The 25,319-nt window shown below is 39.1% G+C and overlaps 1 protein-coding gene across 1 annotated transcript in view; it reads right to left on the bottom strand.

The window, feature by feature from the left end:
* The window catches only part of LOC129077696 (cytosolic beta-glucosidase), a 97,740-nt gene that overhangs the window by 55,825 nt on the left and 16,596 nt on the right, over positions 1-25,319 (bottom strand). The window contains exons 2-4 of the mRNA XM_054582245.1: positions 12,453-12,680; positions 983-1,779; positions 49-172 (exon numbers count right to left, since the gene is read on the bottom strand). Coding sequence (XP_054438220.1) covers positions 49-172; positions 983-1,779; positions 12,453-12,680 — 1,149 coding nt within the window. The remainder of the gene's footprint in view (positions 1-48; positions 173-982; positions 1,780-12,452; positions 12,681-25,319) is intronic.

Raw genomic sequence — 25,319 nt, 5'->3', positions numbered from 1 at the left:
TAGGCACATAAGTTTGCACAATTGATCTTTCATCATTCCAAATGGTACCTTTGAACAGTTCCTGGAACGTCTGTCTGAAATACTCCCAGCGCTGAGTGTCATCAAGAGGCGCGGGGTCACCCTGGGGAAACCCATTCTCGGTGATGTAAATTACAGGGTTATTATACGTATCCTGCAACAAGAGAGCAGAAGTTTTATTCCAAACAGATGTAAAAAAAAAAATGGCTCATAAAATCAGGTGCATTATCCTCTATCTTCTCTAAGCTACAGCCCAAAACTAGTTTCATCAAATTGCACTGACCCTATTAACTTAATTTTCCACGCACTGATCTTTTATGACTAACAATGGAAAAGCAAAACTGTGCAAATGTGCATGAAGAGAGTCAAATGACTCCTCTTCTAATGGGAAGACAGAAATATCTTTCTTCCATCAGCATCTGCTGATTGTCACTGCTCTTTAACCCTTTTGCGCCACCAGCAGCTACATTCTCTATCCCCCACCCCCACAGAAGGCGTCCTGGAAACCGCTAACTTGAAATCTTAATTTCAGCTACCTGGACACCATCCAGCATAACAGAGACCCAAAAAGGACCCAGCTATTTCAACCTTAATATGCCTTTTAATAACCACAGCCATGATACCAGCCTGAAAAATATATCTAAGCTTTTCCTAAGTCTGTGGTCATGTCTGACTTCATTTTATTTTTTTAAGTATATTTTAGTACACTATGGTCAGGTCTGACTTCATTTTATTTTTTTAAGTATATTTTAATAGTGAGTCCTATCTCTGTCCATGGTGTTTGAAACCCTCCATCAGCTAGTTACCCCTCACCAACTTACGGCCTAATCTTCTCTTCCCAGGCCAAAAAATGTATATGCTATTGCTTAAAATCACTCTTTCCTAAGGTTCGTATACACATATACATAGACTGTCTTTCCATCTTCACATATTTGAGCATACATGGACATCAGTATGCATTTACCTTAATGTATTTCAGTAGTTTACGTATTCCCCATGGCACCACATAGATCCCACCTAAATTTATCCAAGATGGGTCTGGAAAAATTTCAATCTCTGCATCCTGGAAAATACCCAGTTCTCCTTTATCATTCTCCTGGTGCTTGACTAGGCTACTGGAATAATATTGCACAGCAAAGAAATCAGCTGTGCCTTTGATCATCCTCTTCTCTTCTTCTGTAAATTCTGGAAGCCTGGATGATGGATAGCCTTGCTTTTGACTCATGGCAGCAACCTGGGACTTGACCACTTCCGGATAATCACCATCAATAAATATGGGTTTAGCAAAGAAATCCAAGTGGAAAGCCAAGGTTCTTTTAGCAGCTTCCTGATCAGACACTGAGTTGGGATCGGCTGGCTCCACCCAGCCAGCAAAAAGTGATAGGGACACCATTCCCTTCTGCTCTTTTCGGAATAAGGAATCATAGCTATGCCAGGCTCTCGCATGGGCCTTAATCAAATTATGAGCTGCTTGGTAACCTCCGGTTCCTTGGTGAGGTATAGCTGGAGGAAACATACCAAGATCGTATGCCAGCAGGGCAAACAGATTAGCCTCATTTATGGTGATCCACTGTTTGACTCGATCCCCAAATGTACTGAAGCAAAACCGGGCATATTCATTGAAGGATTCAATGGTTGCCACCGACAACCATCCTCCTTTGTCTTCTAAGGCCTGAGGCAAATCAAAGTGGTAGAGGGTCACTATAGGAGTAACCTGATTTGCTAACAAATCGTCGATGATCTTGTTGTAATAGTCAATTCCTAGGAAAAAGAAAAAGAAGACATGTAAGAAGACAAGTTGTTTTTAGTATGTTGGGAATAACTTTTAAGAGGGAGAGGATTGGAAAGAATTTCCTAAATAAAGTTTATTCAAAATAAGGTTTATTACCTCCTATGTATAATCAATTAAAGGCTGAGAGGAAACATAAAAAATTCCAAGGAAGACTGACTGACCAGGTAGTGGGAGAGAGAGGGGGTGATGTGTTTGTGGGAGAAAGGGATACATTTGGACACATTGCAATCACATAACTTTGTGCCATTGCTACACACTGAGGTCAACTTATTTATGTGCTTATATGAAGGATTTGCCTTTTAACTGCACTAGAATACAAACCCCATAGTAGTGAAAACTTTATCTATTTTATCTCTGGATTTTCCAAATCCTGGCACTGTATGGGAAATTTGGTTGATGCTCAATAAATATTTGTTGAGTGAATGAATAAATCTCAATGGTATTGAATATAAGGTAAAAGAGCAGTGCCAGATAACTGCTTTAGTGCTTCTCCAGAACCATCAGTCTCAAAAGTCTAGGGAAAAAGATGCACTGGGCAACAACAAGAGCTAGGCATGTGTCCCAGAATGTGGGATACAGGGCAGTTAGCACACTAGGGAATACCAGGCTGGGGAGTCTGCTCTAAGATTCTGACATTGGCCTTGGGAATACAGACCACCTCTGGCTCAGGCTATAACCTGATTCTCCAGCAATGCAAGTGGCAAGAGAGAGCACTCAGGATTGTGGCAGAGTTCAGAAGAATGTTATTCAGTTAGAGATGCTTTGCCACAGGAACCAGTGCCCAGAAAATGTTGGGTCCAAACTGATGATGACTCTTACCTTGGAAGAGACTTTCTGATTTATTGGCTGATTCTTGTATGTGCCCTGACCAGGGATTGAACCTGCAACATTGGTGTATTGGAACGACACTCTAACCAACTGAGCTATCTGGCCAGTGCTACTTTGTATGACTTAATAAGAGTATGGAGGCAGCCTAAGCTTAAAAGACATAAACTGTCCTTTCTTTTGAGAGTTTTTTTTCTTGGATAATAATTATAATTTCATATCAGTACTGTGTTTCATTCAAAGTTTTCATAGAAATAGAATCCTTTTCTCTTTTTTTTAACTTTTATGTGTCTCCTTTAATCAGTCATTCATTTATTCATTTCTTAAATGCACATTTATAGAGAAGCTACTATATGCTGGATTTAAAAACAGACTTAAGATAAACACTGTCCTCATCCTCAGGGAGCTTAAAGTTTAGTAGGGACTCAATACATTCATAAACAATTACAATAGAGTATTATTAGCAAAGATGAAATACAGAATGCTATTTAAGCCTATGATAAAGAATACCCATCCCAAAGTGAGGGCATTTGAAATTTATTCTGAAAGCAATGTATCGAGACAGTTTCAAAGGTGAACAATGAGGCCAAGCTACATCAATTCAATGCCAGCTCCTTCACAACTATCTCAGTGACCTTGGGCAAGTGGCTCTTTCTGAATTATCTTTCCCTTTTTGTCAAATGTAAACAATAATAGAAACCCACTTCAATAATAATTATGAGAGTTTAATGAGTTTAAAAGTTGAACATACTTTCCACAGTTTTTGGCATAAGATAAGGGTTTAGTATAAGTTAGCAATCATTCTAATAATAATTGTTACTGTTATTGTTGTCATTAGTGACATCTAAGCTAGTATGCAACAGATGAATGTAAGTTACCCACATAAGGCAAAGAGAAAGAGTGATCCAGGAAGAGATAAAGGGAAAGCAAATGTCGAAAGACAAAAGGAGGAGTGGAAGTAAAAAGAAAAAAAACCCCACCAGAATGTGAACAGAGCTTGCTATAGCAAGGGAATCAGCCATAATCGCTTGGATTTGACAGAAACCCAAAGGCTGTCAGGGAAGAAGGGAAGGGGGGACCTTCATGTACATGCTGATTGGAGGTTGGTGGCACAGGGCGGAAGTGGAGCATCTTGGTTTGGGGAGCATATCTGGCTTTTTCTGGCCGGCTCTGAGTTGAAAGCAGGGGCCAGGGGAGCCTCCAAATAGAGAAGCTGGAAGCTGTTGAGAAAATTCTGCACATCTGCAGTGACCGGTGCAGAGGTTCGAGTTTGCCTTCCCGGGCCTCTTATGCAGACCAGAGTGTCATCATCATGTATGGCCTGGCCATTGTTTGTTTGCATTTTTATTCCCTTAAAATAGTATGGATTTTTCTGGGAACTAAAATTTCAGTATAAGGAGAGCATATAGCTCAGCAGAGGAGGAATAACAATGGTGAGAGGTAAGGTCATTATGCAAGGTCATGTGTTGTCTGCCTGTCTATGAAAGTGGGTATTTTTAACAAGGGCTCTCTTATCTTGCCAACTGGAACATAATGTGAATCATGTGTAACAACGCCATCCTTGGAAGACCCACTTGAATGCCATTATTCACTTTGTAGACAGAATAAGCCTCCTACCCCACCCCCAAAGATGCCCATGCCCTAATCCATGGAACATGTGAATATGTTACTTTAAACAGCAAAGGGAACTTTGCAAATGGGAGTAAGGTTGAGGATCTTGAGGTGGCATGATTTCTCTAGATTGTTCAGTTGGCCCCAATCTAAACACATGAATCCTTAGAAGTGAAAGTGGATGGCAGAAGAGTGGGTCAGAAAGATGTAACAGCTGAAGAGACAGGAGGGATGACAGCCTGAGAAGGGCTCGGTCCCTAACTGCTGACTTTGAAGATGGAGGAAGGGAGCCATGAATCAAGAAATGTAGGTGCCCTCTAGTTCTGAAAATGGTCCTTGGCTGACAACTGTCAAAGAAATGAAGACTTCAATCCTACAACCACAAGAAACTGAATCCTCCTAACAGCCTGAAGGAGCCAAGAAACACTCTTCCCTAGATCCTTCAGAAAGAAATGCGACTCTGTAGTCACCTTGACCAGACCTGTGTCAGACTTCTGACCGATAGAACTCTAAGGTAGTACGTTCATGCTGTTGTAAATAGCCAAGCTTGTAGTGAGTTGTTCCAGCATCAACAGAAAACTAATACACTCACCAAAATTTATAAAACTTTTTCTTTCCTCTCTTAGTGAAAGAGCAGTTCACCATCCTATCTCTGGACCACTGTAAACCCACAGATTCTCATTTGTAAAGTGGGATATTCAAAGATGGTATAATGAAGTAATTTTGCAATTGGTATGTGTTAAGGTTCACATAGCCAATTCCTTCCACTGGCTTTGCATATAAAATCAGTTTTTGTTTATTGTATTCATACTTAAGCCCAAAAGGTGGGTATTTTTGTCCTCAATCAACATAAGAGAAAACCGGGATTCAGGAAGAATTAGAACTAGACTTAAAGAGCCAACATTTAAACCCAATTTGTCTCACTGTAAAGACTGGCTGTTCCCATGACAACACTCCATTTCTCCCATTTACTAATGTTTCAGAACCAGAAATGTAGTGACTCTCTTTTACCAGCCTTAATAATCACATACTTTGGAGCTGACTCATAACATCAGATTTTTTTCTTGTTTTCTTTTCTTTTTTCTTTTTAAGAATCAATGATTTATCTCCTGTAAGCATCATTAGATATGGCACAATCATTAATGATGACAATCACTGTAATTCAAACAACATGATAATCTTTAGTTGAACTGAAGATAAAAAAAAAGTAAGTACTTTTTTTCTCATTTGTCAGCATGACAGAGCAATAAAGCATTGCATAATTAATATTTAACATCCCAGGATGAAGCATTTTATTTCTGGTTTGGGTAGCTGATTTGGTGTTGTGATGAAATTTTCCCATGATGCAGTGGAGTGAAATTTTTAAGGGCAAATCTCCAGAGTCAGACGGTTCAGTGGAAAGATCATGGACAAAACACATGGCCTCTCTACAGCCAAGTTTCTTCATCTGTCAAAAAGGAATATTAGTAACGCCACCTCATGAGTGTTGGAAGTATCAAATAAGGAAAAATCATTAGAGGGTTCTTTAGCTTTACCAGACTGGAACAATTCTCTGCAAAAATGTGTATTTTCAAATGAGCATCTGTTACCAATCTAGGCATCTTGAAACTTCAGTTATCACTTGAATCTTGTTCTGCATCTGGATATTAGTAAAGGATTGACTATTTTAAGTATTGAATCTTTCATAGCTTTCTTACATTGTTACTACCAGGTTCTTTGTTTTAATGAAAACTATTTCTTTTTAGTTGTTATTTGAAAATATGAAGTAAATTTGAGTTAGAGGTCTTTTTGATATTTAAAAAAAGAAAAACATTCAGCTTAAGTCAAATATAAAGGTGGCAGTAGGGACCGGTAGCTAGTTGGTATGGGATCTAGTGAACATTCTTTGAAGTGATCTGGAAATATCATACACCCAATAACAGAAAATGATTACAAGTAGAACTCAAGGGATTTGAAGCTGGAAGCTGAGAAAAATCTTTGCATCTCAGGAAATTCTGGTCTCTCTTATCCCAGCTTTTCTTGATAAACCTACTACATGCCTTTCTCACAGAACCAGTTTTCTTTACGTGTCCAATTTGCCATTGTCTCGACATGGCCACCCCATCTCCCACGGCCAACCACCAATCAACTCAGCCCCTTAGCTCCTTAATTCCAAACATCCCTGAGAAAAGAAAGCAATAGGGCAAGATGCTCTTTTTCAATGAAGTCACACAAATGGAATGCCCCCCCAAAAGTCTTTCCCTCCTACAATCAGGCATGGCCAGGAGTGGAGCAGGATTGTGTAGAACAATGAAATTGGGAAAATTCCCTGAGAAAACAAGGTGGCTGGAACTTGCAAAAATGATGACTCAGTACAGAAAATAACTGAACTGGAATCCTCCTAGGCAAACTATAAATGTAGGAACGTAGAATTCATTGTGACAGAGAGGCTACCATGCGTCAAACACAGAACTCTCTAAGTCCACTCCCCTCTAGACTCCTGCCACCGGTCTCTCTCCCTGCCCTAGATTCCCTTGGCACGCCACCTGTATTTGTTCCCTACTGCTGCTCTAACAGCTCCCCACAAACGCAGTAGCCTAAAACAACACGAATGTATTCTCTTACTTTCTGGGCATCAGATATCCAAACTGGTTGTCACGGAGCTAAAATCGAGATGTCAGCAGGGCTGCATCCCTTCTGGAAGCTCTAAAGAATTCATGTGCTTGCCTTTTCCAGCCTCTAGAGGCCCCTTCTTCTGTCTGCAAAGCCAAGACTCTGACATCTTCTCTCCTTTCTGAGCTCTGCTTCAGTCCTGTATCTTTTCTCTCTTTACCTCATCCTCTTGCCTCCCTCTTGTTAGAATTCCTGTGATTACATTGGAACCACCCAGGTAACCCAGGATGATCTTTCCATCACAAAGTCCTTAACTTATTCATTTCTCTGAAGTCCCGTTTACCAGGTAAGATAATATATTTAGAGTTTCTAAGAATTAGGAGGTGGGCAAATTTCAGGAGGGGTGCTCCACACTGCCCAACATAGAGTAAGAGATTAATAAGATTCCTGTTGTTAATTTTTTTAGTTAACATTCCTGTTAAATGCACGCATATTTTAAATCTTAAAGTGAACAAGAAATTCTACATAAGCATTCCTTTTTCTTTCATTTCCAATGCCGGAGTCCCCTTGTAATCACCTGCAACTTGTATTTGTGGCAGATATGAAAATGCATTTGAACACTCGAGAATACAGAAATATGTGATTTCAGCAGCCAGCTCGATCTCTTCTTGTTAAACCTCGAAAACTTGGCATTTGAAAGAGAAAGGCTGTGTAACAATTCCATTTTGTAAAATACTCTTCCAATTTAACAGCATAGGATTTTATAAGTTTCCAAATATCTTCCAATCACGCTTCAACAAAGAAAGTCAAACACACACACAAAAAGGGGTTCCTTGCAAAGAACAGTGACAAGGGATTTCCGATTCTTCACATGCTCTTTGAGGAAATATTTAAACAGGAAAAAAAAAAAACAAATGATGGCCTTTCTGAGTTAAACCAGTTCCAATTGCTTCAACAGATCACTGCACAAGCATAAGCAACTGCTTATTGAAAGTCGGCCTCCTGGAAGGACCTCCAGTGCCCTCGTGTTCATGGAAGAGTCTGAGATATTAATCAGCTATGGTTTTACAAAAGCTGGGCAAACAGAAGGCTCAGGGCTGGAGGCACGTGATCCCCACGTGAGATCTGTGTGAGTGATTTCCCCGCATTGTTCAGCGGGCCCCTATGACTCCATTACCGCCACCCTCCCCCTGCCCCCCCCCCCCGCCCCCCCCCCTCCCCCCCCCACCCCCCAGGTCTTCTACTCCCTGTCCTGGGACTGCTGAGCTGCAATTTGTTCCATGAACAGCTGGACACCTTCAGCTCATTTTAAATAGCTTGATATGTCGACATTGGTACAGGTTCCTAATCCTTCATCCGAAAATTAGGGTGACCAATGTGTTCAAAATGATTGGGTTGTAAAGAGGAAACACCATAGATCAAGTTTAACACCCCTTGTGGTGTCTGAGACAGTATCCCTTAATACTTCTGCAGTGAAATATTTAAATATCTTCATCAAGCAGAATAAACTGAGATGATAAAAATCTTTTGCATCAATTTAGGGCAGCATTTGCTGCCAAATTAGTTTTAAAACTAAACTTGCTAAAAAGGATTCAGTATTCAGAGACTTTTGGATTTTAGAATGTCAGATAAGGAATCATGGACTTATGTTACAAGCTGGTGGGTTATGTTTTTATTCTGTTTTTAATTTTTCTGTTTTTTTACCAACCAGATGGAAGTTCAGTGAAAACTCCAAACTCTTGGAATCATGGACTAAAACAGAGGACAGAGCTGTAGCGATGGAGTTTTTTCCACTTCATTTTACCAACAGAAAAACTGTAGCGCAAAGAATACAAGTCATTTGGTGAAGTTGTAAATGGGTCTAGACTAGATTCTAGGTACTTGATATTAGACAGACGTGGGTTGAATCAGCCCCATCAAAACCTGTCATCTTAGCAAATTTATGCCTAACCTACACCCAGTAATAGCTTCTATTTACAGAACCTCCTCACTCATGGGGCTGTTGGGAGAATTAAATCTTCAAAAGCAAGCACAATATGGGCACAGCGAGTTGCTCAGAGTACACGCTCAATAAGAGGCAACCATTCCTATCCTTAGAGCGAATTTTATTATTGTGATTGACCTAATTCAATTCGATTCAGTAAGTGTTTCCTAAATTCCTGTGTGCAAGGTACTGGACTAGGTAACAGGGGTGAACAAGGCAGAATTACTTCCCAATATACCATAAGCAATTCGAGGGGTTGTCTTACACCCATGTTATGAGTACACAGCACACAGGACACACAGACATGATACATGTTTGTTGAATTCAACTGATGTGTTCACAGTCCAGCAGGGGTTACAATAACACTAAGGGTGAAGAACATGAGGCATATCCTAAGAGTTTTACAAAGTGCTAGGAAAAGAGAAAACAAGATCTCTTCTGTCTTGGACTAAGGAAAGATGTTTTAAAAAGAGGAAACATTTGTGCTAGGTTTTAACAGGGGAACAGGCATTCAGGGGGCATAGCTGGGAGATAAGGAAAGGCCATTCCAGGCAAAAGGAAGGGAGTAAGAAAAATCTGACAAAGGTAGTATATTTAATAAGTGGTCAGTTGTGTGCTCAGGGAAATGCATGGGTCATATGCATGGGGGAATTTCCGCTGGTAATGAGTCAGAGGTGACTTCAAAATGGTGTATGAAGGAGTGTAGACTGTCCATTGAGGCTTGGGGTGACTAAATGTTTTTTCAGATTACTTTGTTTTTAGTAGAGATTATGTAAATAATGTAAGCCCAATGACTTGGGCCAAGCTTTAGAGAAATTGCTGTGGTAGCCTTTTGTATAAAGAATTAAAAAAAAAGAAAGAGAATAAAAGCACAGTGGAACCTCGGTTCTCGAACTTAATTCATTCCGGAATGCTGTTTGAGAAGTGATTTGTTGGAAAAACCAAATCAATTTTCCCATTAGAAATGATGTGAATTGAATTAATCTGTTCCAGACCCTGAAATTATTGCCTGTTTTAACCTTTCTCATATACAGTACATGTCTAATGTACTGTTTAATCTATGAATAAACACTTTAAAAGCAAAAGGACATGAAATGTAAATGAAAATTTAACAAAAAGGAAACAAAATGTACAGTAAAAAATGAAAGTTTACGTACACACTACAACTTACCTTTAATGTTGACAGCCACTGATGACCGAATATGGAGAAGAAGAGGTAGAGGGATGGAGGGAAGGATGCTATTTTTTGGAAGGGGAGTCCCCTTCCTTTAAAACATCAGGTAGCTGTTCTTCCAGCCTTCTTTCTCTCTTTCGTTTCTTTACTCCACCAGAACTTGCTTCAGGCGCACTGGGCCTCTGTCACTCTAAAAACCTATCCAGTGATGTTTGTTTTTGCCTGCATTTTACCACTTGCCTGAAGTGAAACACTGCATTGTCAATGAACAAGTTTATTGCACGGTTTGCTACTTCTGTGTCAGGGTGATATTTCTCGATAAAACTTTGCATTTCTCTCCATTTCCCAAGCATTTCCTTCATCAGTGAAGTAGGAATACCCTCCCTTCCCTCTTTTTTATCTTTTCAACTGCAAATTGAACATAAGCTTGAGAACCAAGATTCCACTGCATCAGCATGAAAGGGTTGTCAACTTGAGAGCTGAAGTTTTGTTCAAAAACTGAGACATTTTTTTCTGTGAACAACTTGGTCAAGAATTGAATTGTTTGAGATGGGAGACGTTTGAGATCCAAGGTTTGATTACAAATAGATTTATCAAGGGTATATCAAAACATCCTTGATGAGAATGGTGAACACCTAAACTAGGCCAGGGGCAGAGAAGATGGCTAGGAGCAGAGAAGTTAAAGAGACATAAGCAGAATGGATCACATTTGGCAACCAAGTAGATGGAGAAAGAAAAGAAAAGATTCTCTTAGTTTTTAGTCCTTGGGGGCATGGTGCTTCCAGAGAGGAGAGAAGGTACAGATGATGCATTAAGAAGGTGGAAAATTATGAGTTCATTTTAAAGCTGAAGAGAAAATTAACTTTTGTTCAAAATCAGACAATAAAACTGGCCAGTGATGTCAAGAAAGTAGACATTCCACCAACAGCAGTTAATCTTAGGGCTCATGTCTTTAGAATCAGGCAATGAACCTGCTAATCTCGTGTTGTTCCCATTGGGTGGAGGCTATGCTAAGGCCTCAGGTGACACATGAGTCTATGAGTTGTGGTTCCATGTCACAAGGTAGAGAGCTCGCTTGACATAAAATGAGCATTGCAGGTGCACTATCTATAAATGGTCATCATATGTGGTTCTTAATATGCATGAAGTCAGATCACTTACTCAAAAAGAACACCTTAGCATTCATGAGGGCTCTCTAGGCCGGCAACGTGCTCAAGCAAGCAGGTGCCTTCACTCGGGTTCCTGCATGTGCCCGTCTTGCACTTAGAAGACCCTGAGAATGAATGAATGACTCAGACACCTTTCGTGCCTCACCTAGTCTCAACCCTAGAAATTGTGTAAAATCTTTTCCAAGACAAAGTAGCAATAAAGGTTGTTCATTAAGAAGCCATTATGTTGAGCACTGGGGTCACGAGACTTCCCTGTAGAGAACCAGATAGTAAACACTGAGGTTTCGTAGGCTATCTGGTCTCAGCCGCGGCTAGTCAGCTCCATCATTCCGGTGGGAAAACAGCCATAGATAGCATGTAATGCTTGGGCATGGTTGTGTTGCCACACAACTTAACTGACAAGTATAGGTGGCAGGCCCAGTTTGGCCCTCAGGTCACTGTGGCCAACTTTGTTGCGTGGAAGGAGGTGACCAGACCTCAGATTTAACTTTCAGATCCACTGTTTACAAAATATCTGGATTTGGACGTGTGCCTCTGTAAAATGTGATAATTCTACCTTCTAGAAAATGTATGTAAAATGCCTCATGAATAACAGCCTATCATATAGGGTGTAATCTTTCGAATCACAAGACATAATACAAATAATAGTTAACACTTATTGAATGATTTTATGATATACCAGTCAGTGTAAGGACTACAAATATTATTTTATTTAATCTTCCAACAACTCTCTAAAAAAGGAACCATAGAGCATCCTTTCTACTTGTAGGGAAACTGAGGCATCAAGAGATGCTTACACAGATAAGAAGTGACGTAGCTGTCACTTAATCCTAAGAAAGTGGACTCCAGTTTCCTTGGTACTAGTTAATTAGCTCCATTAATTCAGCTGCTATTGAAATGCTCAAAATCACCTCCGGTTCTCCAGGGCTTTTCATATCTCCTCCCAGAGTAACACAACTGAAAATAATTTATACACAACTTTTGAAAATTCACCTTCGGGTTAACACTCAAACAATACCATAAATAAAACATTTATTCCAACCCTCTTCCTGCCAATCTCTCTCCCCCACCCCCAACAGAGATCTGCAGTTAAGGGAAAACAGAATATTATTGAGAAAGCTAATGCACGCCCATTTCACCCATTTCAAACAGTGTATCCCATAATCGCTCCAAAAAACTTGCAATTTCAAAGCTACACTGCAGAATAGCATACTGGATTAATTATGCCAGGCTGCAGCAATAACCTTGAATTAAAGCTGCAACCTTCTATTTTTAAGAAACACTTGCCTTTCTGGTTGATGAAACCTGTCGTCCCATCAGGTAACAGACGTGACCAGGAAAGAGAGAAGCGGTAATGAGTCAGTCCAAGCTGTTTGATACATTTCAAATCTTCCTCCCACAGAGTGTAGCTGCCACAAGCTACATCACCAGTCTGGTTCTTGAAAATTCTCTCTCCTCCCTGATGGGTGAATGTGTCCCAGACATTCGGGCCTTTTCCATCTGCATCCCAGCCTCCTGAGAAAAAGAAGAAAACCAAACAGTTACACTCTTGACATCAAGAGGCCTATGTGGAATGTAAATATTTGTCACCCAAAGAAAATACCTCGTTAACTCAATGTACCATATTTATAACTTTAAAATATGCCTTTAAAATAACATGCATGAGAGGGTTATGTGTTTTGCTGCCCTTGATCCCCGAAGCTGACTGGTGGCAAATGAAAAATTATTGCACAGGGCAGCCGCATAGCAGGATTTCATGGTTCATTATCTGAAGAGCTCTCTCTCGGCTGGTCAACAGAGGGGAGCCCTAGCGTACAATGTCTGAGTGGGAAACCTCCTTGTGAACATTTCTCCTGGCCGTGACTGACACGCCTTGTCCTTGATGTGCGTGACCAAGCCCCGAGCCCTTATCGTTGGCCCTCTACCCTTGAAGCCTATTCTCCTGATACATAACAACAGAGCCTGTGATGGCCTGGTCCCGTATTTGCAGGTGAGGTGCCAGTTCCCACCATTGCTGATACAGCAGTGCTACCCTACCTTCACTCATTCGTACGACGTTATGTGTCAGGCCCTATGCTGAGCACAGGGACACGGGGGCGGGGGTGGGAGGGGGCTCTGTTGTGCATCCTGTCTTTGGGGAATTTAGTCATGGACGAAGCTGAAACAGCCAACCTGAAGGCCGTTGCAAGATAACTAGGGAGTGGCATTTATCCAGATGTGGACTTCAATCAGAAGTCTCTTAGAGAAGCGACTTCTAGACTGAAACGTAAAGAAAAAGTTGGATCATCAAGGTGAGTCGCTTGGAGGTGGGGATGGGGCGAAAAGAGAGAAAAGAGTCAGGATGTCAGAGGTCAGAGAATGGTGCACATTAGAGGACCGGAAAGTAAAAATGATGTTAGATTGGGTATATCTGTTCATATAGAAATTTTGTTTAAAGAGGTAGCTAGAACCCATTTTATAGCATAAAGGATTAATTTTTAAAATTTCATGACCCCCTAACTGTACTACAAGGTACATAGCCTGCACACACACTTGTATATTTTCATGAAGTGATTATATGAGGCAGAAAAGTCTGTAATAGCAAAACCTTGGAGATAACTTACATCCTATCAACCGCAGGACAGATCTTAACTTAAGGCGTATCAATAGAGAGGGAACACTAATCAACAGTGAAAACAAACGAATCAGAGCCTAGGTAACCCTCTGCTGTGATCTGCGCGTTTGCACCCCCTAAAATTTGTGTCGTAAAGTTGAGGTCGTAATGCCCAACGTGATAGGATTAGGAGTTAAGTCTTTTGGAGGCCGTTAGGTCGTGAGAGTAGAACCCTCACAAGTAGCATTAGTGCTTTTTGCGAAAGGGACCCCGTGGCGTTCCCTAAGCCTGTCTGTCAGAGAAGACAGCCCCCAGCCGCGCTGTCATTCTGACCTTAAACTTCCAACCTGTAGAACTGTGAGAAATAAAGGTTTGTTGTTTGTAAGCCACCCAGCTTGTGGTATTTCATCACAGCAGCCCGAATGGACTAAGATACCCTCAAAATTATAATGTTAAAGAACAACAGAAAAATCAAGATTCCAAACAATATACACAGGGATGAATAAGTGAAGAAGAGAAGTTTCTACGGTAATGAAATTATGCTGTATAATACTGTAAGGATGGATATATGCCTTAATACATTTGTCAATACCATAAATGTGAACTTTAGTTAATAATGTAACAATATTCCTTCATCAGTCACAACAAATGCCCCACACTGATGCAAAATGTTAATAGTGGGGTAATGGGGAATGGGTTTTATGGTAATTCTCTGTCCTTTCTGCTCAATGTTTCTATAAACCTCAAATTGTTCTAAGATAATAGACTTTAGTCTGCAATCATAGAGAGAATAAATATATTGCATGTTTATTATGTTTTGTACATTTAAAAGTATGTAAGACAGCTCACATATTTTTGAACACACACATGTGAGGGAGACATATAGCAACATGCCTGGGCTAGTGATGACATTTGATTTCCAGAGCCCACACTCTTGTCCATTATGCCAGATGGGAAAAAATTAAGTCAGTCAAAAAGAGAACAAGAAAATCAGAAAAAAATAAGCATACATGATAATAAAAATAAAAGCATAAAGTATGACTGTAGGACAAGGTATAAATTATCACTTATAACAGTACAAGTCAATGGACTAATCTCCCCAGAGAAATGTGGTCAGACTAGATTTTTTTTTTAATTCAGTGACATACTGTTACCCAATTCACCTAAGACACAAGAACACAGACAACTGAAAGTCAAAATATGGATAAAAGATATCCCTGCCCCTCGCCCCCCAAAAAAAGAAGCAAAGGACTTCAAGGAGGAAAGCATGAATGAAGATAATGTGGCCACTACACAATGACAACACTGTTTTAAACGTGTGTGCATCTGGAATTTGGTTTCAAAACGTGACACAGCCGAAAGGGAACATCGCCAAGCCCACTTTCTAATGGGAGGTTTTAATTAATGTGAGTTTTACCAAACATTTAAAAAAGAGAACCAGAAAACTTTACTCTTGCACAAATTATTCCAGAAAATGAAAAAGGAAGAATTCCTCAACTTATTTTATGTAGCAGGTATAACCTTGATACAAACATCTTTCTCGGTAACTGAGAAAAGAGCATCAGACTGGCAGATATTAACAAGCTTGATCTAATTGATACAAATGACACTGCACCGCAGTGAACACAACAGCTGAAGAATACACTCCATTCTTTTCAAGCAGACAAAATCATTATGAAAGTTGAACACAAATTAACCTATAAATAAAAACTCTAAAAGTTTCCAAAGGTTGGAGAAATGCCTATGACAATCTAATAAATTGGATTAGAGTTTATTATTTAAAGAATATTAGAAATCCCAGAGTTCAGGGAGTTCAGATATCCGAAAAGATACATTTGAATAACTTAAGGGTTAAAGAAAGTATAAGAGTGGTCACCAGAAAATATTAAAAATTAACAAAAGTGAAATATTAAAACACTGGGGCACCTAGTTTAAGATACTTAGAAAGCTTTAATGAGCTTATTAGGACAGAAGCAAGCCATCACTTAAAATTTTAAAAAAGAAAGAGAAAGAGGAGGAAGAAGAAGAGGAAGCACAGAGAAGAGGAAAGAGGAGGGGAAGGGGCAGAGGAGAAAGAAGGTAACCCAAACAGAGGGGAAAAGTAAGGTAAGATCAGAAATAATACAAGAGAAAACAAACAAGGATAGAGAGGGTTATCAGAGGAAATGGTAGTTTTTAGAAAAGTCTAACAAAATAAAAAAAAATGCTGCAAAAATAATTGTTTTAAATGAGAAAAAATTCAAAGTATTAGTAATGCAAAGGGAAACAGTTACAAAAACTGCAGCAATTATACTGAAAAAAGAATAAATTGTTTTAAAAACTTTATATAAACAAGTGTGAAAAATTATGTGGAAATCATAAATTAAAACATCAAAATAGACTCAAAAAGTAAAAGAAAACACTTGAAAGATCTTTTACACTATTTAACCAGTACTTAAAATGTTCCATAAACAAAATAGCATGCCAATTGGTTCTACAACTAGTTCTACTAAACACATTTAATAGAACTCTTACAATTAGTCCAAAAAGAAAACAGAAAAATTTCTCAATTCATTTTATGTGGCTAAAATGTCCTTGATTCCAAAACCAAGAAAAGAGCTGTACCAAAAAAAAAAAAGTTATAAACCAGTCTCACTCATAAACATAAATTGAAAAAGTAAGTAGAGACATGGAAGATTTTTTTTAAATAAAAAATCTGAATTAAACTTCAAGAAATAACAACTACAATCCCTGTGATAAAAATGTACCAGATGGATTTAATAGTAGATTAAATATTGGAGCAGAAAAGATTAGTGCACTTGAAAATATAGCAAAAGAAACTCTTGAAAATAAAACAAACAGACTCAATATATATAAATACAGGATCGGTGACCCATGGGGTACCTTTAGTCAGCTCAATAAACATGTAATCAGGTCTCCAAAGGAGAAGAAAGGAAGAGCACGAAAAAATATTTGAAGAAATAATGGCTGAAATTGTTTTTAATGTGATGAGTACTATAAACCCACAAATTCAAAATCTTTAGGGCCCTAGCACAAAACAAATGAAGAAAAGCATGCCAAAGCACATAATAAAAGTCAAATTGCTTAACACCAGTGAGGAAGAGAAAAATTTTACAAGCTGCCAGAAGAAAAGGACATAATGATTACAGGAACAAATATAAAAATACAGCAGGCTCGTTGTCAAAAAAAAAGTGCAAGCTAGGAGACAGTGGTGTAACATCTTTAACATAGTAAAAGAAAAAAAAAATCTGTCCAACTAGAATATTAAATCCAGTAAAAGTATGTTTCAAATATAAAGGTTAAATACTTTCTCAGACATACAAAAGCTCAAAAAATTCACCGCCCATAAACCACTCTATAATAAATTTTTTAAAAGTCCTTCAGGCAGAGATAACAGATGGAAGGATGGATCTACACAAAGGAAAGAACACCTGAAATGGTAACTAATGGGTAAATATGTAAGACTTTTTTATTGTTTAAATATCTTTAATAGATAATTTATTGTTAAAAGGAAACTAATAACAATGTAGTATAGCACTGATTACATATGTAAGTATAAAATGTATGGCAGCAGTAGCAAAAGGCCAGGAGGTCTCCAGAGAAATGCAAGTTTGCTGTCATGAGTCTTCGATTACACCAAAGGACAGTCGTATATTGTTTAAAAAAAAAGTCTTAGATTACACATGAAGTAGTGTAATATCATTTTAATGTTGACTTTAACAAGCTAAAGATGTATACTATAAATCCTACAGAAAACACTAAATAGTTATAGCTAATAAGCCTGAAAAATATATAATGGAATTATAAAAATAATCTAAAAAAGCAAAAGAGAGAAAAGAGAAGAAAGATGAACCAAATAGAAAACAAGTAGCATGATGGGAGATAGAAACGTAACCATACCAATAACTTCATTAAGTGTAAATGAGTCTAAACAACCCAATTCAAAGAGATTATCAGATGGAATAAAAACACTAAACTCAGCTATGTGCTACTTACAAGGAACTCACTTTAAATATAAAGACAAAAGGTTAAAAGTGACGGTTGGAAAAAGATGTACCGTGCTAACACTAATCAAAGAAGACCGGAGTAGGTCTGTTAACACCTGTGTAGATTTCAGAGCAAGAATATTACCAGGTGTAAGAAAAGCCATTTCATAATATTAAAGGGGTCAACTTATCAATAGGACTACAATTTTAAATGTTTATGCACCTAATAACAGACATTCAAAATACATGATGCACAAATGGAAACTGCAAAAAAAAATAGACAAATCCACAATTATAGAGAGATATTTTAATTAAAAAGACCAACAACACTATAGAAAAATGGACCAAAGGTGTGAATAGTTCTTTCACAGAAGGAGAAACATATGGCTAGCAAACATTTTTAAAAATGTAAGAGATCATTAAAAACCTGGGAAATGCAAATAAACACGAGATACCATCCTACACCCACACAGTTGGCATACATTTAAAAGTTGGGCAATAAGAAGCATCAGAGAGATTATTGCATGGCAGGCATGTTTATACACCATCCTAAAGGAGAGCAATATGGGAATATCTAGTAAAGTTGAAAGAGCACATACACCAAAACCCAGTGATTCATGTATCACCACATAACCTGTTCCTACAATGTAGACCAGGAGACATATATACCCATGATGCAACAACCACAAAACCCACTCTGAAAATTACCAAAATTACCTTTGTCAGGACAATGAATCACTGAAAGTATAAATAAACTATGGAATAGTCATATACAGAAGCTAGAATGAATGAACAACAGCTATACAGATCAACGTGGATAAGTCTCCCAAATACAATACGAGGCAGGGAGCAAGGTGTAAAAAACACACACCATATATTTCCACTTATTCCATGTCCAAAACATGTTGAATTAAATAATAAATTATTTAGCTATCCATTTTCATGTGCTAAAACCATAGCAAAAAGCAAGGAATTGTTAAATGCAAAATTCATACATCTGGGAAGAAGGATAGAGATAATATTAGAGAGGAGTTCTAGAAAATGGTGTGTAGGTGGATAGTATTTTTTTATACCGTACACATAAATTACAATTGCTATTTTATTTTTATAATACATTTCATTGTTTATAAACACAATTTATTGAGTCTTAGCTCCCTGTCAGTCCTATACCAACATCTTATACCAACCACCTCATTCTTTCCCTCACAATAACCCTAAGAAGATATACTATTATAATTACAAGTAAGAGCAAAATGAAGCTAAGACTCATAAAAATTAACTTTCCCAAGATCACATATCACATAGCTAATAACTGGGAATGTCAAAACGTGACACACAGTCCTACCCTTATTGACACCAACCGATTAAACCCTATTAAGTCTACTATTTATAATTTAGGCGAGTCTTGGACTAAATGAAATCTTTATTTGTGAGTTAATGTTTTGGTTCACATTTAGACATTTCATAACTAATTACTGCATATCCACTTTCCTTTGGGGATCTCACAATCTAGTTAATATCAGACAAATAAAATCTTAGACCACATTAAGATGAGTTCTATGAAAAGCATGTAAAAATACTCTGGGCAAATCAAGAACCAAGCCATCAAGAGTTACTCTGTCATTGGAAGTCAGATAGACTTGCCCAAGAGAAAACATTTTAAGGCAAGTGTTGAAAGATGACTAAGAGTTGTCACAGTGAACCCAGTAAGGGAGAAGCAAGCACATCTCTCAGTTGCAATGCTGAGGGTGAGTTGCAGAAATCAGGCATTAAGGGTGCAAAACCCAGTGGGCAGGTTATTGCAATATTTTTGGCAAGAAATGATAAACTCCTGTATTGTATTTTTTTAGTAATTTGAAAGAAAATAAAACTGTCTCTGAATTCTCACCATACTACGACATAGGTGGCATTCCCACAAAAATGTAAAATACTGATATTAGTTATGAGGCTAACTATCGAAGACTTCCAAGGTATTGTGGGAAGAGCACACATTCCAGATTCCAGCATAGGAAAGTTTAAGTCCTGTCTCTACCTGAGTCTCTATATATTAAATGAGCGGATAGTATCCACTTCATGAGGTCCTAGGAAACATCATCTGAGCCAAAACAAAAGTGACTAGCAGGGTACATGGCAGATGGCCTGTGCTGAACAGGTGTTAGTTTTCTCCTCTTCTAGATTCAGTGCAATGAACAGTCACTATATTTACACAAAAAGTGACCAGTTGCTCTTTTTTCTTCTCTCTGTAGCCTGCTCTTGATACGAGAGTACACACATAGGAAATACTCTACCTAAAAATACATGCAAAATTACCCATGATTATGAATCCAGTGTCTGGGCTTGTATGACTGGGTCTGCGGGGCCCTCAGCTCCCTGACGGAGGAGCCAGCATGGCAAACGGTGTCCCGCCCCTTTCCTTTCCGCCATGATGATGTCTTTTGAGAAGGCGCAGATCTAAATAGACCTCAGCCTGTTGCACAAAGTACAACACATCAAGTAAAAATAAATAAATGTGTGAGTGGGTGTGCATGTGTGTGTGTAGGCTTTTTCTTCAAAACCCCAAAACAACGTTACCACGTCACCTCTTTAGTAGCATTTTCTGAATCCCCACAACAATCATGGCCTCCTTGTGGCATCCATTATAAAAATAATACAAGGTGGTAGAGTTATCTTTTAAAATATCTTGGAGCTCTGTCAAGGCACAGTCTAACTTGTTCTCATTTCTCTGTCTCTTTTCAGTAGCAAGACTGGTATATGGAAAGAACATGTGCTGACTAAAATCCTTGAGTGGTGTGCTTAACCTAAAATAGGAATAATAGTGTTTGCTGTCTCATTGCCTCACAGAGATGTGAGAAGTTATCCTCATGTGTGTAAGTTATTGCAACTTCTTCATTTGCAAGAAGAAATGTGGCTAAAAATTTAAGTAATCACCATTTGTAACTTCTGACCTGGTGTGGTTTCAGGCAAAAATACTTATTTTTATCACTAACATTCATTAAGTACATGAGACATGACTACTCTTTGTGAAAACCTGAGGTTGCGTTGAGCAAAGATAACTCTGATCAAGAGGCCGTCCTCTGTATCAGAAGCTAGTTCGAAAGGGACAAGGCCCCGAAGTGACAAGAAAAACTACCAAACTTCATAGAAATGCATTCACTATCATGTCACAGGAGGATGGTAGGTTCCAGAAGGAATGTCTCCAAGGAAGGAAAAAAACTGATTAGTATCTGATGTGTTTGAACACGTCAAGAAGCAATTTCCATTTCTGGCAGGCAGTGTGGGGAAGAATTAGTGAAACAATCATAGAAGGGGAGCCAACAACAACAGACAAGTATTAATTCTTAGGCAAAACAGAATCATTCAGTAGCTCACTTGTGCACAGTATTTATATAAAACAGTGATATAAAAACTGAATGATGATTTTAAACAAAATTTGTTAAATAACCAAACTAGAAAAATAGAAAAAAAGAAAGTTTGTTTTGTAGGCTGTAAGCAGGCTCTTAAATCTCGTCTTGCATAGGGGAAGTCAGCAGGTTATATTTTCAACGAGAACATCAAATAATAGCTGTATATGCATGCTATTTAGAAACATAGTAAGTACTGGAAAAAGACAGTGAAAAGACTCAAAAGCATTGTCTTTGGGGAAAATAAATAATAAGTAGAATGGAGTGACATAACCTTTCTTTGTTGTTGGGTATTATAACTCTCACAGTACTTAATTGAGTTTTTAAACGATGCACATATGTCACTAAGGTTAAATTTAATAGAAAGTTAGAAAAATAAAGATAACCACAAGAAAAGAGAAACTGTAGACCTGAGTCCCCAACTAGTAAGATCTGGGTCACGGTCAGGAGTGTATGACGCCTGAAGGAGGATGTGGAAATGGGCAAGCGCGCTCCGTCTATCCGGCGACTGGGCACTCCCGGTGTTTCGTGGCGGGGCCTACAGCGAGGCCCAAGTGCAGAGCAGCCACACAGCCAGGAAATGGCCAGACCGAATGCCAGCCGCACCTGCACTGGGAAACGCTGTGATAGACGGGGAAAAGAGTAAAGAAATATATAATGGAGGTGGGGAGGTAAAAGAACGGGGGAACAAAATGAAACTACTGCATTAAAAATAACGAATAATGATATGGCAGGTTAAACGTAAAACATGGGTATTCATAAAAATCATAAATCTATTACATAGTCCTGTTGAAACAAAAGTAAAGATTAAGAGGAAAAATATTTATCATGTAAACACTGATAAAAAGTCAATTTAGCAATATTGATTATTATATAAAAATGAATACAAAGAAAAAGCATTAAAGGGAACCAAGTAAAATTTCCATATTAATAAAACTGACAACTCACCAATACTTTATAGTAATCATGAACTTTTGTGCATTTAACAATATGTTTTTAAAATGTTCAAGAAAAATACCTGTCATGAATGCAGAGATATATTGAAAACTCCACTAACACAGGGAGAGGCTCTTCTGAAACGGACAAAGAGAATTTGATTAAGATGGTTTTATAAGCTTTTCCTCTTATGGACAGATGTGCATTTATGACTTCATACATATATGTATGTGTATACCTACATGTGATACACACATGTATGAAAGAGACAGAGATTTTTACTCATCAACAGAAAATTATTTTCAAACACTTTGCAGTATTCACAAATATTAGAACTCATGCAGGCAACATTCTCTGACAAACAAAAAAAGAGAAAAGGAAAGGAGAGAAAGAAGGAGAGGAGAGAAGGAGGAAGAGAGATTAACAACAGAACAAGACAATCTAGCCACTTGATTTTTTTTTTAATTCTAACTAAATCTTTGAGAAAACAGAAAATAAAAACAGAAGGACTTTTAAGAAAGAATGTGTTATTAATATTATCTTAAGAAAAAGGCATAAAACTGATGACAAATATCGTTAATGCAGCTAAATGCTTGGAAATGAACTTTTCCCCCATTGATGGAGGCTGAGGTCAAAGGCAAGAGAGAGGAGGTGATAAGCTAGAAGAGACAGCTTTATCTGTATCTAGGATTTTAGGATACTACCTACCAATGGGAGGTCTCTGAAAAAGCCACAGGCAAGTTCCTGAGAAAAAGAATCAGCTCTAAATATCTGCCAAACTCAGATGTTGTGAAACTGATACAGAGATATCTGATTACGATAACTCAGATCTCTGGAGAGAGGTAGATAGGGGCCTTAGAAGGAGTTTGCCAAGGCGATTGTGGGCAATCTAGGACGAGATTGGCTGAGAAGCTGAACGCCTCCAGAGAACAGAGAAATAAAAGCGGGGCTGGCTCTCAGGCTCCTGAGCGGGCTCTCTCCCTGGCTCTGGCTCTCAAGCTTGCTCTCAGGGTCATTCTCAGGTTGTTCTTCTTCAAGGGTGCCTGGATGATCATGCTATAGAGCTGCCTGCATTTCCCAAGAGCAGGTATTTTGTATGGGAAGGATCTCCAGGCATCACCTAAGATCAGGCTGGCCTGGCAGAGGGTGGCAGGTTTACTCTTTGGGTGTTCTAAGGGGAAGAAGCTCTAGAAGCCTGCTATTCTTCCAAAATTGTGTATTTTTTTTTTATCTCATGTTGTTTTTAGTTTGTAAACTGATCCTATAGAAAAAAAGATAACTAAAAACTAACAAGGAAAAAGATAGAACTCAGGTGTTAGTTTCGCCTTAATTGATAGGCTTAAGTGATTAAAGCCCTGACTTGATAGGCTTAAGTAACTGCTTTCAAATAAAGACTCCTTTCCTCGATCACCAAACCTTTGCCTCTGGGATTTTTGCCTAGAGGGCTGCAGCAGCTGGCAGCAGAACCCCTAGTGCTGTTTGGTAACAAAACCACTCTTAACAACTTTTCATTACCTCACTTTCGACCAGGGGAACCAGGTTCTACCAGGTCAGAAGCCTTGGTAAACAAGTGGAAATAAGAAAATCAGGGAAAGAGGATGACCCACCCCGCTCCTTCAACAGAGCTAAGAAAGAGCCTCAACTCCGTGTGGAGTTTAGATCAGAGTTGGAGTTTAACTATTTCATAGATGAATTACTCTGAATACCAAAAATGAGACTGTGCTTTGCAACTAGAAGAAGCCATATGTGTCAGCCAGGGTCCCAGTAGGGAACAGATGGCACACCCACTGGGTAACTGAAGAGACTTTCATAAAAGGACTGTTTACAATGGTGTAAGGAGAGTTTGGGGGTGGCAACAAGGGATGATGCAGGACCTCAGGGCTCACAGCAGCAGGAAGCTGTTAGCACCCATCAAGGGGCTAGAAGCAGAATCTTCCCAAAACCTACAACCCGCAGTGGCTTGCTGAGACCTGCCCGGCGGGAGAGGAGCCCTTCATGGGGGGACGCAGACAAACCACTCCAGTCCAGCAGGGAAGGGACCAAAAGCACAAATACTTCGGCTTCTCTGTCCTTCCATCCAACTGCACTGTCTCCGGCTAATGCTTCCCATTGATCAATTCCAAACTGAAGCCAAACGACAATGCCACCCACATAGGTTGGCCACCCAGTGCCAAGAGTCAGGAAAGATGGAGAGTGGATCTGGGTGGGCAAGTAGGAAATATCGAGTACCCAATAAAACTTAAAGCCACCAGAGAAACAGAGCTCCACTATGTTTTCTCCTAAAGGACAGAGAAGTGAAAGGTAAACAGAAAAGAGTCCCTGAGCCTTCGACGTGTGCCCTGTGCTGTCATACTATACAGCAGAATGTGACTCTCATTTAAATACTGATTTAATAATTCAGAGAGGTGATCAGTTCTTTTAGGAGTGAAGAGTGAGAGGACATATTTCAGTCTTGGTTCTGGGACTCAACCTCCTGGACACCAACCCTGTACTTGCGTCTTTTGTTTTCTGATGACCATGACGTCTTCAGCTGCAGAGACTTCTCAGGCGCCCTCTGCAAGGACTTCAGTCCTATTGAACTTCGGTGGCTTTTTGTCCTAACTGCTTTTGCCTTTGCTATTCTGCTGCAGTTACTTCTATCTTTCAATTAAGTCCCTTGTCATGCAGCCATTAATGCATGGGATCACTCTCTCTAGTGAAAGACACGCTTCTCGATCTCCAAGCGAGAATCCCTCCTATTCCTTTCATCCATCAGAACATTGCACGAATCTAAGCGAGCCTCCCTTCGGATTGCCGCTGTGGTCACTTGAGCCCGATTTAAAAGGATAGAACCATATACTGGAAAAAGCATCATGATTGTAATAGTAGCTCTTATTGATTAAGCCCTTACAAGCACTTTACATGTATAGGGAAGAAAAAAGTTTTCCCTGACCCTCTAAGGGTTCCTGGCTGGGTCTTCAAATTAAACCACTAAAGAGAGAGTAACAGGAGAAAAGCATTCAAATGTATATAACAGGAGGGAATGAAGACCCAAAGAAATAGTTAGGCCTGTGTGCTTCGTGCCAGGGGTGATGAAGAATGGGCAGTCACAGAGTAATAAGATAGGTGAAGGAGCACGAGGTAAGTGTAGCAAATTGGGGGGAAACTTAATAAGGCCTCCTGCTTGAGATTCTCCGCGGTGTCCTTGTGTTTCAAGGCTAAGAACGCTCTTTTCCTCCGGGAATAGAGAAGGCACCTC

This window comes from Pteronotus mesoamericanus, unplaced genomic scaffold (genome assembly GCF_021234165.1).
Source record: "Pteronotus mesoamericanus isolate MK-2021 breed Mesoamerican mustached bat unplaced genomic scaffold, CSHL_Meso_final contig_68, whole genome shotgun sequence".
Classification (NCBI taxonomy): Eukaryota; Metazoa; Chordata; class Mammalia; order Chiroptera; family Mormoopidae; genus Pteronotus; species Pteronotus mesoamericanus.
This window is presented reverse-complemented; position numbering and strand designations above follow the sequence as displayed.